A 16,196-nucleotide genomic window follows, 5' to 3' on the forward strand; every position below is an offset into this window, starting at 1 on the left:
TATTAATTTTTTGTCTTGCATGATCGTGTTTGTGCACTGCTCTGCTCCACTTAAATGGCTGAAATCGGCCATTTAAAATTTGATTTTTGATTTTTAAAACACTTTGGCATGCCAATGGCCATAGTTTTGGCCATTGGCATGCCTAATAAACACAATACATGCTTTACTTTGAGCTGTCATGTCCCCGTTTTGTTTTTTGCAGAAATGTACATGGTTAGTAACCGAATACATTTCTGCTGCAGACAGAGCTCCAATATGGATGCCTGTCTGCTTGCTGGATCACTAATTCACCTTATTTGCATGGTTTTCACCAGCAAATGAGGTGATTAGCTTTATTCCATCGCATCCATGTCGGAATAGTGCTGGGGGCTCGTGCACGCCCCCGCCTTGTTTACTGGATCACACAGGCTCTGAACTCCATGTTCAAGCCATGTCACTATGCTTACATGGAGATTAGCTCCGTGTACGCTTTATTGAATCCAGGTGTATGTCTAATGTGTTATAATTATTTAAATTGCAAATGTTTTTGTTATATTTTTGAAGATTGTAAAATTATTATTCTTAAAATGTTTTGTAACAATTTGGAAGTTTTCTCCCCAGGCCTCCACTAAAAAAATGGGCTATCTATCAATATTTATACACACACACACACACACACACACATATATATATATATATATATATATATATATATATATATATACACAGATATATATATATATATATTGATAGATATGTGAATAAGGATAAGATATCAATATAGATAGATATAGATATGTTCGGAGATTACGAGTGAAAAGCAGCTCTGACAAAAAGATGATGGTAAGAACTAACTAATATGCATCTCATGCATGCACATGGTTCTTCATCTAATATTATGAACTGAGCAGTGTTCATATTGATAACAGTGCATGAAACTTGACATGACAATCATTTTTTGTTACAATGATGAATTAAAAAAAAACATGACAAAACAGTGTTTACAAATTAATTATGTTTACTGATATTAAAATTATTCATAAATTATATTTGATTGGGTTTAAGGTACTGATACAATTCATGCTTATTAATTGCAATTATGTATCTGAAAAAAAATGAAGAGTATACACAGGAAAGCTAATAGAGAAACGATAACATTGCCATTTGTGGTAGTTTGTTTATTAGTTTGTCAATCTGGTAAATAGACAGATACATACACCCTTTTTCTCTATGATGTGGGCCAAATACAAAACAACAATTAAACAAGTGAACGATACAGATGAGAGTTGGGAGAGTGACTTAATGCCACTACCTTACAATAGGCATAAGGTAACACAAACACATCAAAAACTATAAATGCAAGACATTTCTCAAATATCACATGAAAAATTATTTAAAATAAAATCAAAGAAATTGAGAACGATAGCTTAGGCTGCATACATTGCAAGAAGACTTGCGAATTATAATGCAAGTATCGCACTACTACTGAATTTGGATTTGGTTAAAGAGGAAATGGAGTAACAAGAAATAGTTAAAAGAAGATACATAAATATGACTGGCATAGGAGAAGGGATAACTAGAGAGGAACTAGATGAGGTAAAAGGTGAGGAAGGGAAACATGCAGAGGTGAAGGGGGTTCTACAAACAAATACAGAAAGTTGTCAAATGTCAGTAAGCATAAATAAATCTGGCGGTAATAAGAAACTTTATTGCATATTGTTGATGTAGAAAACTGTAAAGTGAATAACATACTTTATAAATGGCTGAGTGTGAATGAAAAGCCTTGTATGTATTTGTATACTGATTAGTTGACCACTAAAAGTATTGTATTGTACATTGTATGCAGCACAGCTACTGCTGCTAAAGGAACAAAATATGAGTAACAACATTTCTGCATTAAAATGTTCAGGTGAAGCCTTAAATACTTGTCCTATAAGGAAAGTCTCAAAAAACTCCAACTATTCTCTGTCTCATATCGCCTACTTAGAGGCAATCTCTGCTTCACTTACAAAGCCATGTCTGACCCAGCTCTGTTAGAAATGCTACATCTAAAGAAATCCCAATCCCTCCACACCACACGCTCCAGAGACCTCAAACTCATTACCACAAATGAGTCTAAAGACATGCTTCTGGAGCATTTCTCCCCGGGCCTCCACTGAAAACAGGATCTGTGGAACCTAGTTGGACATTCCCAGTTGGACATTCCCAGTCAACAAATGTTAAATAAATAAATAAAAAAACAATCAACAGAACATAACCCAGAGACTGCCCATGCTATGGAACAGACTTCCCATACATGTCGAGCAGGTCACCTTGCTGACCCTCTTCAACAGAAATCTTGATGAGTGGATGGGAAATAGAAAATTCACTTCGGGGATCACTTCAGTGGCTCTACTCAACAAACGTACTAGGAACTAAGGTCGGGTGGCTAGGCTTGTAAAGGCTTCAGGGCCATTAGCTTAGTACACACCTATGAACCTATGAACTTATGAATATATCCTGCCTTCCTATTTAATAGTGTCCAATAGACTCATAGGTTCATTAATGTTCACTAGAACAATGCCTACAAGAGCCTTTTTAAGCCTAGCTATGTATCCCAAATTTCTGACAAGTTCTGGTACCCTTGCTAAGTGTAAGCAGGGCTTAAGAGAATAAACATTACAAGAAGGGGCCTAGGATATGAACCATTCACAGACTGCTTGAGTCCATTAGAGACATAGGTGCGAAAACAGGAATGGATTTCCTTTTCCTCATCCAACTGTCCAAGTTAAACTTGAATTTGGTTAGGGAGGAACTCGGCTTCACATGGATGGGAAGCCTGTTCCAGAGACTAGGTAGTCTCTGGGATACATACCTTTCTGTCCAGAAGGTCCTATTTATATCATACACAAGGTTTAAGTATTGAGAACTGGCATTTCTGGTGCTGTTTGATTTGCAAGTTATGCAGGAGGTTGATCAGGACAGGATCTGACAATGCCAGGAATAGGTCTCCCCTCAACAGCCTGTAGGACACAGAATATTGGTGTAGGGCCTTGAGGAGGTCTGCACAGGCCATGATACTTATGCCCTATATTCTTTTAGTGAGGAACCTTTGTGGTCACTACAATTGTTGGGTATGCCTGGCTAGGTACATTCCAAAGGGGGCACTATACTCAATGATAGGTCTGATGAATGCTGAATACGGTGGAAGAATGACGTCCTTGGAGCTCGATGCCGTACCTTTGTTTATAAGTTGCACAACATAGAATGATTTCCTCACTACTGTAGACACATGATGGTCAAAGGCTAGATTATTTTCTATGTGTGTCCCCAAGTCACAGGCTACTGGGTCAGTTCTTAGGGGTGTATTATTGATATGATAATTACCATGGGTGGATGATTTCCCAAAGGGTACTATTATGCATTTTTTGGCATTTAGTTTTAGTCCATGGGCCTGGCACCAGTTGTTTGTCTGTGCCAGCCCTTCCTGGAGAACATTTGTGTGAGTGGGAGATTGTATGACTATTCTTAATTTGCAATCATCTGCAGATTTAGTCAGCCAGAAGTCATTAGCATTGGCTTTGAAATCAGTAAGACTCTTGTTTGATTGCATAGCTTTCACTGACATACCACAACGATTGCAGTAATGATACTTCTACCCAGGATACTGTACAATGATGTTTCTACTGCTGCACTTAGAAATGTGCTTAACTCAATGACGTCCAAATTATGGATATCCAAATGTCATTCACCAATAAATGAAGTCTAATTTGTTAAATGTTAACTTAATTTTTATTCAGGGAAAGTCAGATAAGGCAAGAGCTCATTTCATGCATGACCTTTAATCTTTTATTTTATGGCCCAATGTATGCAATACTTGATGGAAAGAAACAAGCTATGTCCTTTGTTTATAACTAAAAGGCTGGTCCCTGAGGTGGACTGGTCTTAGATTAGAATGAAGTTAGAGGCAGACTAGCACCCTAGAAGAAATACTCATTTTTCATGAAAGCATCCTGAAATCTGCCATCTGAAGTCAAAATATCTTTCCAGACAGACTGATGAAGCTTCTAACCATCGCACAACTTTATTTTGAGTGGATGACTACTTTTCCAACCTACAGTGTCTCGATACCCAGTGATTTCTCTCTCTTTCTCACATCTGAAGAATGTGACTAGTCTACTTGCTACTTTTCTGATAAAACTGCCTTTGTTACATCTTTAATAACTCCAAGCCATTTCTGTTTTGCAGATGGTCACCATGAGGATTATTTAGTTCAATCTTTGAATGGTTTGCTATTCCTGATATTGATGACCTATAAGTTGTTATCTCCAGTATGCATCTTAACACACGCTTTCTGGATACTTGTCTTTCTAGGTTTGTATGTCATCCCCAGAGGCATTTAGTCAGTGATATATAGTATTAGAACCTCATTTAGGTATGTGATGTTTCCAGCCTAGTTTAATAAGGTTTTAGTTACTCCTATCCTTAAATGGTTCACTTAGATTCTGATAATCTTGATAACTATCATCTTATTGTGGGTATTCCATTTCTTAGATTCTTAGAAAGTGGTTTACTGTTACTCTGAGCTGAAGGCATATTTGAGCAGTCAATACTAAAGCACTAATTAAATCTCTCTATTAGATATGACTTAAGCTTGCATTTGAAAAAAAAAAATAATAAAATCAAATAATACATTACAATGATTTTACTTTTCCCATGGGATATCCAGTTTTATGCATGCTTTCATTACTGCAAATTGATAGCGTTCTGTTGCTGGTTTAAGATCAGACAGTACCTTTTGGTATTCTTTTATAGCCTCATCAAGTGCTTCGCTCTCTTTTTTGCCAATAAAATAGTTTATTATAAGGGCAATTACTCCCAAGAAAATCACTGGGAGAACCCCAATACAACATGCCATAATTTTACAGATGGATTCTATAGTTTGATGTAACACAACACTCAGTACCGGCCACAGAATGCTAGCTACAACAACATATGAAACTGTGACAATCTGTCTACGTTTTTTCATACGTTTGCTTATTACTTCTTGTTTCTCAGAAACAGAAACAGAAACATCACGAAACAGTTCATAAAGGTCGGGTTCCAAAGCATTCTTTAATTCGTTGTCGATCTTGCTTAAATGTTGCTGGATGCGATGTATTTGCATTTTCAGAACTTTACAACTCTCTTCAAGAGTATCAGCTTCTTTCACCTTGATTGGATAGAAGTTGGTATGAAGGTACTTATTACAGATTTCACTCACTTTATTGGTAGTATCAAAATTTCTTTCTACACATGAAACTATATCCTGATGTAAACGAATAGTTTGATTCCTTTTTTTTTCATTACTAGGGAAAAGCAAATCACGACACGCCATTCTTTTCCGATTAAAATCTGAAAGAGAGAAGTACAAAGATTATACAGTTCTTTCGTACATGAAGAAAACTGTTGTGTTATCTGAAAATGTCCACTTTCTTTACAGGAAATGCAGCAAAAAAATAGGAACAGTACCACTGAAAGAATTTTTACATTATTACTTAGCCAAAAGTAACAGCATGGGAATGAGGTTAATGTAAAATCTGCATTGCAAGCCTCAAAAAGTAAAATGAAAGCTCAGGAAATTCAGAGTATTAAGATTAACACTATTATCCACGCTGGTGGTGCTGCAGTAGCGTTGTTGCCTCACAGTCAGATGCTCTCCAGTTCAATTCTCAGCTAGAGCGTCTTCTGCGTGGGCATGAATGGACGTACCTTCGTTGAAGGTTGTGCGTCAGGGCTGGTAACTCGGCACGTAAAAATCAACTACCAATCATTAGCGGACCGGAGTTCTGCTGTGGTGACCCCTAACCGGGAAAAGCCGAAAGACACAACAACACATGTGCACCCACCTGAGAATGCAAGAATTCAAGAATACTGAAGGGTCTGCTAATAAGAATTAAGGGAGGATGAAATTATACAGAATATACTCATTCAACTATTTGGAGAAGCAAAGAGAAATGGCAGATTTTCCCTTAAATGAGAATGAGAACAGTTCAGAATTAGACTACTAAAATAAACTAGACATTTTCAAAGGAGCCATGGGCTCAAGCTCAATGCCAAGAAATGTATAGTTATCCCCTTTGGGAAAAAACATGTACCCGTGAATTACCACATAGGTGGCAGCACACTAAACACCGAAAGTGTGATAAGATATTTAGGGACACAGGTGGACAGTGGTCTCACCTTCAATAACCACATTGCCACAACAGTCAGGAAATCCTTCTATGGGTGGGAGGTTGGCATAATGGTTAAGGTGTTTGCCTTACAGACACAAGGTACGGGGTTTGATTCTCACAGGGGTAATTGGCTAGGCTTAAAATGGCCCATAAGGGCAATTAGTCTAGTACTAACCTATGAACCTATGTGGCACACCTCATCACTAAGGGATTTTCATCCAGAAAAAAGGAGGTCATTGTCCCACTGTACTCATCCCTCATTAGACCCATTATAGAGTACAACACCCTGTTTGGTATGTACCTCACAAGACATCTGCAACAGCTGGAAAGGCTGCAGAAATACCTCACTAAAAGAATCACAGGCCTAAAGCAGATGCCCTATCCTGACCATCTAAAAAAACTCCAGCTATACTCTGTGGCATATCGTCTACTCAGAGGTGATCTCTGCTTAACGTACAAGGCTATGTGAAACACTGAGCTGTTGGACATGCTCCACTTAAAACAATCCCAATCCCTCAGAGCCACATGCTCCAGGGATCCAAACCTTGTCATCACAATGAACAAAACCATGCTGGAGGGCTAGGTTGCTGACCCAGAGACTCCACATACTGTGGAATAGACTGCCCATACATGTCAAGCAGAGCACCTTCTTGGCCCTCTTCAAAAGGTACCTTGACGATTGGATGGGAGACAGGAAATTCACCCCGGGGATCATGTCAGTCACCCTGCTAGACAGGGGCCCAGGGAAGTAAATATTTTGGGAAGAAATATCCTGGGAATTGTTATGGCTAGGCTTGTATAGGCCCTAGGGCCGATAGCCTAGTACCAACCTATGAACCTATGAACCTACAAAAACACATTTCAGGCAAACAAATGTAGGTAAAATAGACCACCAGAAAAGCTCAACATAACAGAAAAAAACACAGTGGGTGACACTCATATTTAAGGAACTGCAAAAGCCTGTGAAAACAGTATAGTAAAGATTGAAGTAACAATGCTGAGTGAATGTACAATTCATAAAAAAGTATTAATGGATTTTCACATATGAAATTGCTGTATGAAGTAGTTGTCCATAAAATGGTGAGATAGTTATAAGCGCTGAATAAATGCAATATTTGGCATTATCAAGCTTTCTGCATTTCTTGAACAGTATAAATGTTTCAGTAATTAACTTGCCATAAGGCAATATACTCAAAAAATGTATGCAAAACCAAAATGGAATGATTTTACACTCGCAAAGATTTAGTATAATGGTTAAGGTCTTTACCTCATAGACACCGGCTACAGGGTTTGATTCAAAGCTTGGGTTATTCGCTAGGCTCAAATGGTTCTCCAGGAAAATTAGCCTAGTATTTACCTATGAAATCTGTTAGCAGTGTACACAAATGTGTTAGTCAAAGGTGCTGTGGACTAAACCAAGTCACGCTGGTGCTGACAATTCTGCATTGAACTGATCACTGTATAGTGACTGATCAAGACCACCTCTTCTAGTACAGGGTCAGTTGGGAAATGTTTATTTATGTATTTTATTTCTTTACATTTTCTTTACTGATTTAGCCTTACTAAGCAGAGTCCATTTTTTCAGCATGCGACTTATGTCTGGTCAGTATATATCAGAATAAGGAAAAAAAAAGGAAACGACAGTGCAACAGAAAATGCATTTGTGATCATGTACATATTCCGATGTAATACTATAGAAAACAAATGGTCAGGTAACAAACAATATTACTTGAATGTCAGTAAAACATGACGATATTTCAGATTCTACATAATTCACCAGCATAAAATATAAACATATTAGCCACCCAGTGCATAGCATTCATGCAGCTAAAAAGGAGCTGATGGTATTTCCTGGTTTGAAGTTAGACACGCCTGCTGATCACTATGTTACCTTTCATGCTCCTTCTTTGTTTAACTCACTGCCTCAGATGTGTTCTCTCATAGGTTCATAGGTTTATAGGAGTGTACTAGGCTAATGGCCCTGGAGCCTTTACAAGCCTAGCCCATAGGATTACCCTGGCATCATGCCACCTGACCTTAGTTCCCAGTGCCTCTGTCAAGTAGAGCCACTGGACTAATCCCCAGGGTGAACTTTCTATTTCCCATCCACTCATCAAGCAGGCCATTGAGGTACATTGCTTGACATGTATGGGAAGTCTGTTCCAGAGCATGGCCAGTCTCTGGGTTATGCACCTGTCCCTCCAGCATGTTCTGTTGATTGTGATAATGAGGTTGAGTTCTCTGGAGTGTGTGGTGCAGATGGATTGGGATTTCTTTAGATGTAGCATTTCTATCAGAACTGGGTCAGACATGCCTTTGTAAGTCAAGCAGAGATCGCCTCTTAGTAGACAATATGAGACAAAGAATAGCTGGAGTTCTTTGAGTGTGTTCATGTAGGACATGTGTTTAAGGCCTAGGATCCTCTTTGTGAGATACTTTTGCGGCTTTTCCAGCTGTTGCATGTGTCTAACGAGGTACATGCCAAATGAAGCATTATACTCGATGATTGGTCTAATCAGGGAAGAGTAGAGAGAGATGATGACCTCTTTTTTCCTGAATACAAAACCCTTGGTAATGAGATGTGCCATATAAAAGGACTTTCTGACCACAGTGGCAATGTGGTGGTCAAAGGAGAGGTTGCTGTCAACCTGTGTCCCCAGATCTCTTATAACACCTTCAGTGTTCAGTGGGCTCCCATCAATGTGGTAATTAGTGGGAACTGAGTTTTTCCCAAAGGGGATGATGATGCATTTTTTGACATTAAGCTTAAGGCCATGGTTTTGACACCAGTCATTGGTCTCAGTGAGGCATTTCTGTAAGATGTCTACATCACTTAAGGAGTTAATAATAGTTCCCAGCTTGCAGTCGTCTGTGAACTTGGTCTTCCTGACTCCCTCCGTGTTGGTATGGACATCTGAGAAGTAGGTGCTAAACAGGAGAGGACCCAGGACCGATCCCTATGGGACTCCACTCATGATTGGTTGGCAGTCTGACTTGGAGTCCGCTACTTTCACATTGTGGGTTCTATCTGTGAGCCAGTTTGCAACCCACCTAGTGATATAGGGGTTGATGCTTAGTTTGGTTAGTTTATCAATAATTCCTGAATGAGAAATGGTATCAAAGGCCTTGACCAGATCGAGGTAGGCTGTATGAACTGCATGCCTTGAATGCTTTAAGATGTTCCTAAAACCTCATTGTTTATTAAGACCATTAATCATCTTATTGAAATATTTACAGTTGATCTCACATAATCATTTCATGTTTCTGTTTCTCTTTATGTATGATAGTGCTATTTGTTTTATACTTTATGATTTAGTCACATATCTGTGTATTTATTTCTGCTCAATATCAGCTGTTTGGCTGGCTGCTATCTCCCTACAATCAATTGAAGTACAGGCTGAGTTAAGTATACTTTGCTCTGCTCTTGCATTAATATTGCATTTTATTTTATTTTTTTATTGAATATTAATTGAATATTGTGGTTTCTCTGTCTCTTTGCAGTTAGCCTGCTAGAAGTGTAGCCACCTGGTTTCAGTGGGGGTTATAGATGTTTCACTTCTTTGATATTCGGTGTTTAACTCTTAGCCTAGAGGGTTTCTCTTTGCCTTATAATTTGTTAGTCACATATCTCTGTATTTATTTCTGCTCAATATCTCAGCTGTTTGGCTGGCTGTGATCTACCTACAATCAACTGAAGTTCAAGCTGCGTTAAGTATCCTTTGTTCTGCCCTTGCATTGTTACAGATAGTACTGCATTTTATTTATTTGTTTCATTGAATATTAATTGAATATTGCAGTCTCTCTGTATTTCTGCAGTTAAGTTTCTCACCCTTCCTATTCTTGTTGTGGTATTTACCTTGGTGGCTTTGGAGTTGCCCGCCCCTCCTGTAGATTTGTGTTTGGCCCCTCCTCTTGGGCCCATCTCATTTGTTCACTCAACCAAGTACAGTGAGATCATATTTTGATTTCAGTCCCTCCTACCAGTCCCATTTCTTCAGCTCTATCCACTGTGTACAGACAGAGCATTTGGGAAGGACAACCCCTGTAGACTCTTAATTTTGCTCTATTCCATCCCTCTCCACTAAAAAAAAAAAAAAAAATATATATATATATATATATATATATATATATATATATATATATATATTTTTTTTTTTTTTCTTTATTCAGCTGCTCTTACTGTAACTGTCTTCTACCTTCTTTATTACCTCAGTTTGCTGTTCTGTGTGCTCTTAAGTGCTCAAGTTCTTTTATTCTTCACTTATTACTGCTTGTTAGTAGCCTGATTAAATTTATATGCTATTCTAAGTGTCTTAGTTTTGGTTTTAGAACTTATGCTTCAGGCCAATTATTTTACATTTAGGGTTTTTGTAGACAAACCCTCATCAAACTCTGGTCTCCCTAAGTCCACCAAGTATTCAGAGCACTATGGACAATTCACATCCGTTTCCCCTGCCAGCCTGGTTGACATGGGCATACTGATACAGTGTAGCAACTGCCTCATGTTCACGGACAGTCCCCTTCTCCTAGCACATAACTGTTCACCTTGTGAGAAATGCATCTACATCAGTAAGCTGGAATCCATGCTCTCTCACTCCATAGTCAATAATCCTGACAAAGAGGAAATTGCCAGCACAAACACCACACCACCCACATCACAGAGTCACACACTCACCTATGCATGGGCCCTCAACAAAATCTTACCTAAACAGTAGAGACCCCAAAAACACACTCACAAACATTCCACACACAATGCCAATCACATCACACGCAGTAGTCAACACGCCAGTGTCTCATAAACACTGCCCATTAAGCATAACAATAAACCAATGCAGCCCATAAGGCATAACAATAAACCAAACATACTAGTCACTGGCGATGCAATAGTGAGACACACTGATGTCCCCCTCACTAGGCTCAACAAGGAGATGGTCACGATCAGCTGTTTGTCAGGTGCTAGAATCTGCCACATCATGCACGCACTTAAATCCCTCCACAACGGGTACAAATATCTCTCTGTCATTGTCCATGTTGATGTGAATGACGTGAGACATACCTCCCTAGACTATATGAAGAGAGACATGATTGAGTTCTCAGAGTATGTCCTCCAGGTAGGTGTGACCCTAGCCCTAAGCCGTATCCTACCTTCACCAAGAATGATACCACAATACCATCAAAAAATGATTGACTTCAACAATTGGCTTAGTTTCTTGTGTCGTTCCAAGAGGATCCAGTTTCTGTCTGCCTAGGATGACATGGTTGACAGGCCTTTTGTTGTGCCAGAGATGGCCTCCACCAATCACCCCTGGGGTTCTGGATCTTGGCCAAGGTTCTTGCCTTCCCCATTGTGCCTTTTTAGGCTATGTCCCAATGACAAATCTTCCAACATGAAAGATCTGTCAAAAAGCAAATTGAAAGTTATGCTAGGATCCTTAATCTGAAAATGCACTCACTAGAGATTCTCCTCACACTGGAAGATGCCAATGTCTGTACAGTCACGGAAACTTGGTTCAGGGCTGCGGAGAGCCCCCCTGCCTTACTAGGCTATACCTCATTCCACACTTTATGACCCCAAAATAAGGTCATAAAGACAAAAGGTGGTTGAGTCTCCATCTTCATTAAATACAGGCACAGCTCTAGACTGGTTTACCAACATGACGACCTGGAATTACTCCAGGTGCAACTGACAGTTGGCAAGACACCCATCCAAGTTATAGCCAGCTATAAAACCCTTTCCATGTCTCAGGAGACCCACTCCTCCTACCTGGACCTACTTGACTCCATCAAGGTACCCCCTAACACCCTGATTCTTGGTGACTTCAACTACCCCACCATAGACTGGGTGAATTATTTCTGCACTAATGCATGCACCAGCAATTTCTTGACTTCATCAACTCTAACACACTAGACCAGCTGTTCTCATCCCCCACAAAGGGAGATAACACGCTGGACTTAGTTCTCACCAACATGAGTGACCATTGCACTACTCCCATAGTATGTTCTTTCCTGGAGAGTTCAGATCATCAGTCTGTCTCATTCGAACTTTCTGTCCCACCCAACCCATCCCCAACCATAACCAGGCTAAAACACTTCTCAAAAGTTGACTACACCCTCCTAAGGGAGGGTATCAGCAGCTTCACACTACCACACCCCTCAGAGGATGCAGACAACTATGCTGAACAGTTCACCAATGCAGTATATAAGCACTTGTACAACTGCATGGACTCATCCATACCCAACAGAACTAAAACCTGCTCCTCAAGGAAACACAAACCTGTCTGGTAGACATCCTCTGTCAACAGGCTTTACAATAAAAGGAAGAAACTGTTGTCCAAGGGTAAAAAGGAACAAATTCCAAATTGGAAAATCTCCCTGCTCTGCCTCAACAAGCAAATTAGATCACTAGTGAAAACCTCCAAAGCCAATTATGAGTTGAAACTAGACTTCAAAACAAAGAGAAACCACAAGTCCTTCTTCAGGTACATTACAAACCTCCATGGCAAAGCCCAAGTTTGTTTCAAATTAGTAGTTAATGGTACCACTTATAATTTTCCTGCTGACCTAGCCAACCAGCTAGCTGATAGGCTCAGTGCAAACTTCACCCCCTTATTGGCCCCCCAAAGGCCCGGCCAACATCCCCAATACTTGTCCCACACCTCACATCTCCATAGATCAAGTGTTAAAGGCCCTATTCAATGCAAAGAACACAGTTTCCATGGAACCTGATAATATCTCAGGCTGTATTCTACACCATCTCCAGCAAGAACTAGCTTTGCCATTGAGCACCCTATTCAACCACAGCCTAATTACAGGCTTCATTCCAGCAGAGTGGAGAACCGCCATTGTCATCCCCTTGCACAAAGGTGGTGCCACTACTGAAGTGGGAACTATCGTCCCTTAGCTTGACAAGTCTGTTGTGTAAAGCCATGGAGTGGTCGACTAAAGCACCTCTTGACCATTTAAAATACCGCCAACTCAGGAAAGAAACAAAAAAATCCATTCTGCTAGACAAATAAAGCTACTATCAAAATTTTCTACATAAACACCAAAACAATCCCCAAAATTTCTGGGCAGGCATAAATCAGCTTTTTCATCATCAACCACCCCAACCCCATCAAACTTCACCCATAATTCCTCAGAGACCATAGCTAGTGCCTTTAATCACTTTTTCACTGAAACAATCCAATCCCTAGCTAATCAACTAACTCCCATACACTCCAACCCTACCTCTAATCTACCCACTATTCATCCCCTCTTTAGCTTCCAACCTGCCTCTACCACTTTTATCCAATCCTTAATAAAAAAAATTAAAACCAACTACCCTTTCTGCTGACCTCCTCCCTGTAGAGTACCTACAAAAAGCTGCAGAAGCCATTGCATACCCCATCACTATCCTGATCAATAGAACCTTATCCAATGGTGCATTCCCCTCCCTCTGGAAAATATCCCATGTTATCCCACTCCATAAAGACGGTAGTTCCACAGAACTATACAACAATAGACCCATTGCCATTCTTTCACCACTAGCCAAAATAATGGAGAAGTGCGTACATAAGCAACTAATGCATTATCTTATACAGAGCAATCTGCTGTCTAACTCTCAGCATGGCTTTAGGCCACATCACAGAACCAACTCTGCCCTCCTTTCCTTTACTGATGCCATTAGCCAAAACAGGAATAACAATAGGCTATCCTCAGCCTTCTTTCTTGACCTATCAAAGGCCTTTGATATGGTCAACCTTGAACTTCTCATCCTTTCCCTAAAATCCATCTCCCTGAACAACCATGCAATTTGTTGGTTCCAGGCCTATCTGACTGGTAGACAACAGGCTGTATTATGGCAGGGTAAACTGTCCAGCCAGCTACCTCTCACACTCAGTGTTCCTCAAGGCTCCATTTTAGGACCACTACTCTTTTCGATCTTCATCAATAACCTTCACACTGCTATCCCTAAAGCTACCTGCATTCAATATGAAGATTATTCCACCCTGATCTGCACAGCCTCCTCCCCATCAGACCTGCAAATCTTAACCCAGAACACGTTTAACACTATTGAAAACTGGCTCTCTAACCAACGTCTACTGCTGAACCCCAGCAAAACAAAACTTCTACTCTTTACCTCCACTAGTAGATCTACCCCCATTTTCCTTCTCTGTTACATCCAACAATGGTACCTCTATCTCCCCAGACACCCATACTAATCTTCTAGGGGTAATTATAGATAATAATCTTAAATTTGATCTACATGTCAACAAAACCATAAAAACCTTCAATAAGAAGCCTGGATCTCTATACAGAAACAAGCCATTTGCTTGAAGATTTGCCAGTGTATAGTAGGTCTATGTGTGGCTGGAGGTGTGGTACAAGTGTTTACCTTCTCCTCGTGACTGTCTGTTCCAGCCTTGGGTGGAGACAGCTTAGCCTCCATTTTGGCTGTATAATTGCATCTCTTGCATATGTTAGTGTTTTGTGGTAGGAGGAGAGGGTTGTCTGTGTACATGAGGCAGTTGTAACATTGCCTCAGGATACCCAGATTCACCAGCTGGATTGGAGAGTACACCTGAAATTGCCCTTTGGTCATGCCTGAATAGTAGGTGAGCTGCTTAGTCACTTGGTAGCTGAAGGGTGAATAAAGAGCCTTGCCCTGCTGGGCAATCAAGTGTCGGGGTATATTAGTGCTTGCTATTAGGTCTGAGCAAGTGCTGGGCTGTAGGATGCTTTTTGAATGCTTAGGTTAAGAGTTAGACTAGTTTCAAGGGAAAAACTGAAGAGGAGACTTAGTGGAGCTGGGAATAATTTAACACTAGCTAACCGGCGCTGCCTGGCACGCAAAACCATGCAAAACTGTTTTTTTATAGCAGGCAAATGAAAGAGATAGAAACTAGCCAAAAACAGTCAATAAACTACTAAGTTCTGGGCTGGAACCACTCCTCCAGGGACAGATAGGCTGCTCAAAGCTCCCCTCTGTCACAGGTGAACAGAGAAACTTCCTTCTATCCAAGCAAGGTATGGGCAACTCAGAAACTAGTATCACAGCCCTGAAATCAGCACTAGCCTGAAAACTGGACTCTACTAGCTTAAAAAGGTGGGAAACAAGGATTTTTTTTTCTTTTGTTTTTTTGAAAAGATAAGGCAAAAACAGTAAAAAAAAACCCCACTTAAAACAGCTTTAAATGACTACAAACAATCAGAAAAGGCTATTGCACTTTAGTGTGTAGCCTACAACGGTTAAATTATTTAAACAAAAAATGATTTTTTAAAAGTGCAGGCAGTCAAATAAGTACAATATGTGAAACAAAAACAAACTTTTAAATCACAATAAATGCTGGAAAATCGGTGTTTAGGTAGAAAACAGTTAAGTACAGCAAGAAAGTACAGAAAACTGATACTTAATCACTCCAAAGTCTCTCTTCTAAGCCAGAAAAGTGTCCCAGAAATCACAGATGCACAGGTGAAAATAGCCCTTTCAAAAGCCAAAAAAGACAGTGCTAATGGGGCAAGATGGTGTCCCAGGCTGAATCTTGCATGAACTACAGAATGAACTAGCCCCCCACCTAAACACGCTGTTCAACCTCAGCCTCTCTGCAGGCTACATGCCCATAGAATGGTGCACAGCAACGGTTATTCTACTCCACAAAAGAGGGGCCACAACTGACCCTGGTAACTATCACCCCATAAGCCTGACTAGCCTGGTCTGCAAGGCTATGGAGCGCATCATCATGGAACTCATTAACAAAGACATTGAGGACTGCCAAACACTTGACCCGACCCAGTTCTGCTGGTTAGGGGCAAATCATGCCTACTAAACCTGGTTGACTTCTTCAAGACAGTCACCAAGGCCATAGACGAAGGAAAGGTTGTTCACACAGCCTACCTTGATCTCACCAAGGCTTTCAACACCATTCCCCACTCGGGTAATACAGAAAAACTCACCAGCCTGAACATAAACCCCTACGTCATGAGATGGGTTGCCAACTGGCTTACAGACAGAACTCACACGATAAATATAGCAGGCTCCAGGTC

General features: G+C 40.2%; 1 protein-coding gene across 1 annotated transcript in view; it reads right to left on the reverse strand.

Annotated features, from left to right (window-relative positions):
• Positions 1–3,389: 3,389 nt before the first annotated feature.
• Positions 3,390–16,196, reverse strand: part of LOC122798810 (single-pass membrane and coiled-coil domain-containing protein 3-like) — a 63,267-nt gene continuing 50,460 nt past the window's right edge. Inside the window, exon 2 of the mRNA XM_044067932.1 lies at positions 3,390–5,352. Within this exon, the coding sequence (XP_043923867.1) occupies positions 4,664–5,335 (672 nt within the window). The 5' untranslated portion in view covers positions 5,336–5,352 and the 3' untranslated portion in view covers positions 3,390–4,663. The remainder of the gene's footprint in view (positions 5,353–16,196) is intronic.

This window comes from Protopterus annectens, chromosome 3.part1 (genome assembly GCF_019279795.1).
Source record: "Protopterus annectens isolate FY-2018-M chromosome 3.part1, PAN1.0, whole genome shotgun sequence".
Lineage (NCBI taxonomy): Eukaryota > Metazoa > Chordata > Ceratodontiformes > Protopteridae > Protopterus > Protopterus annectens.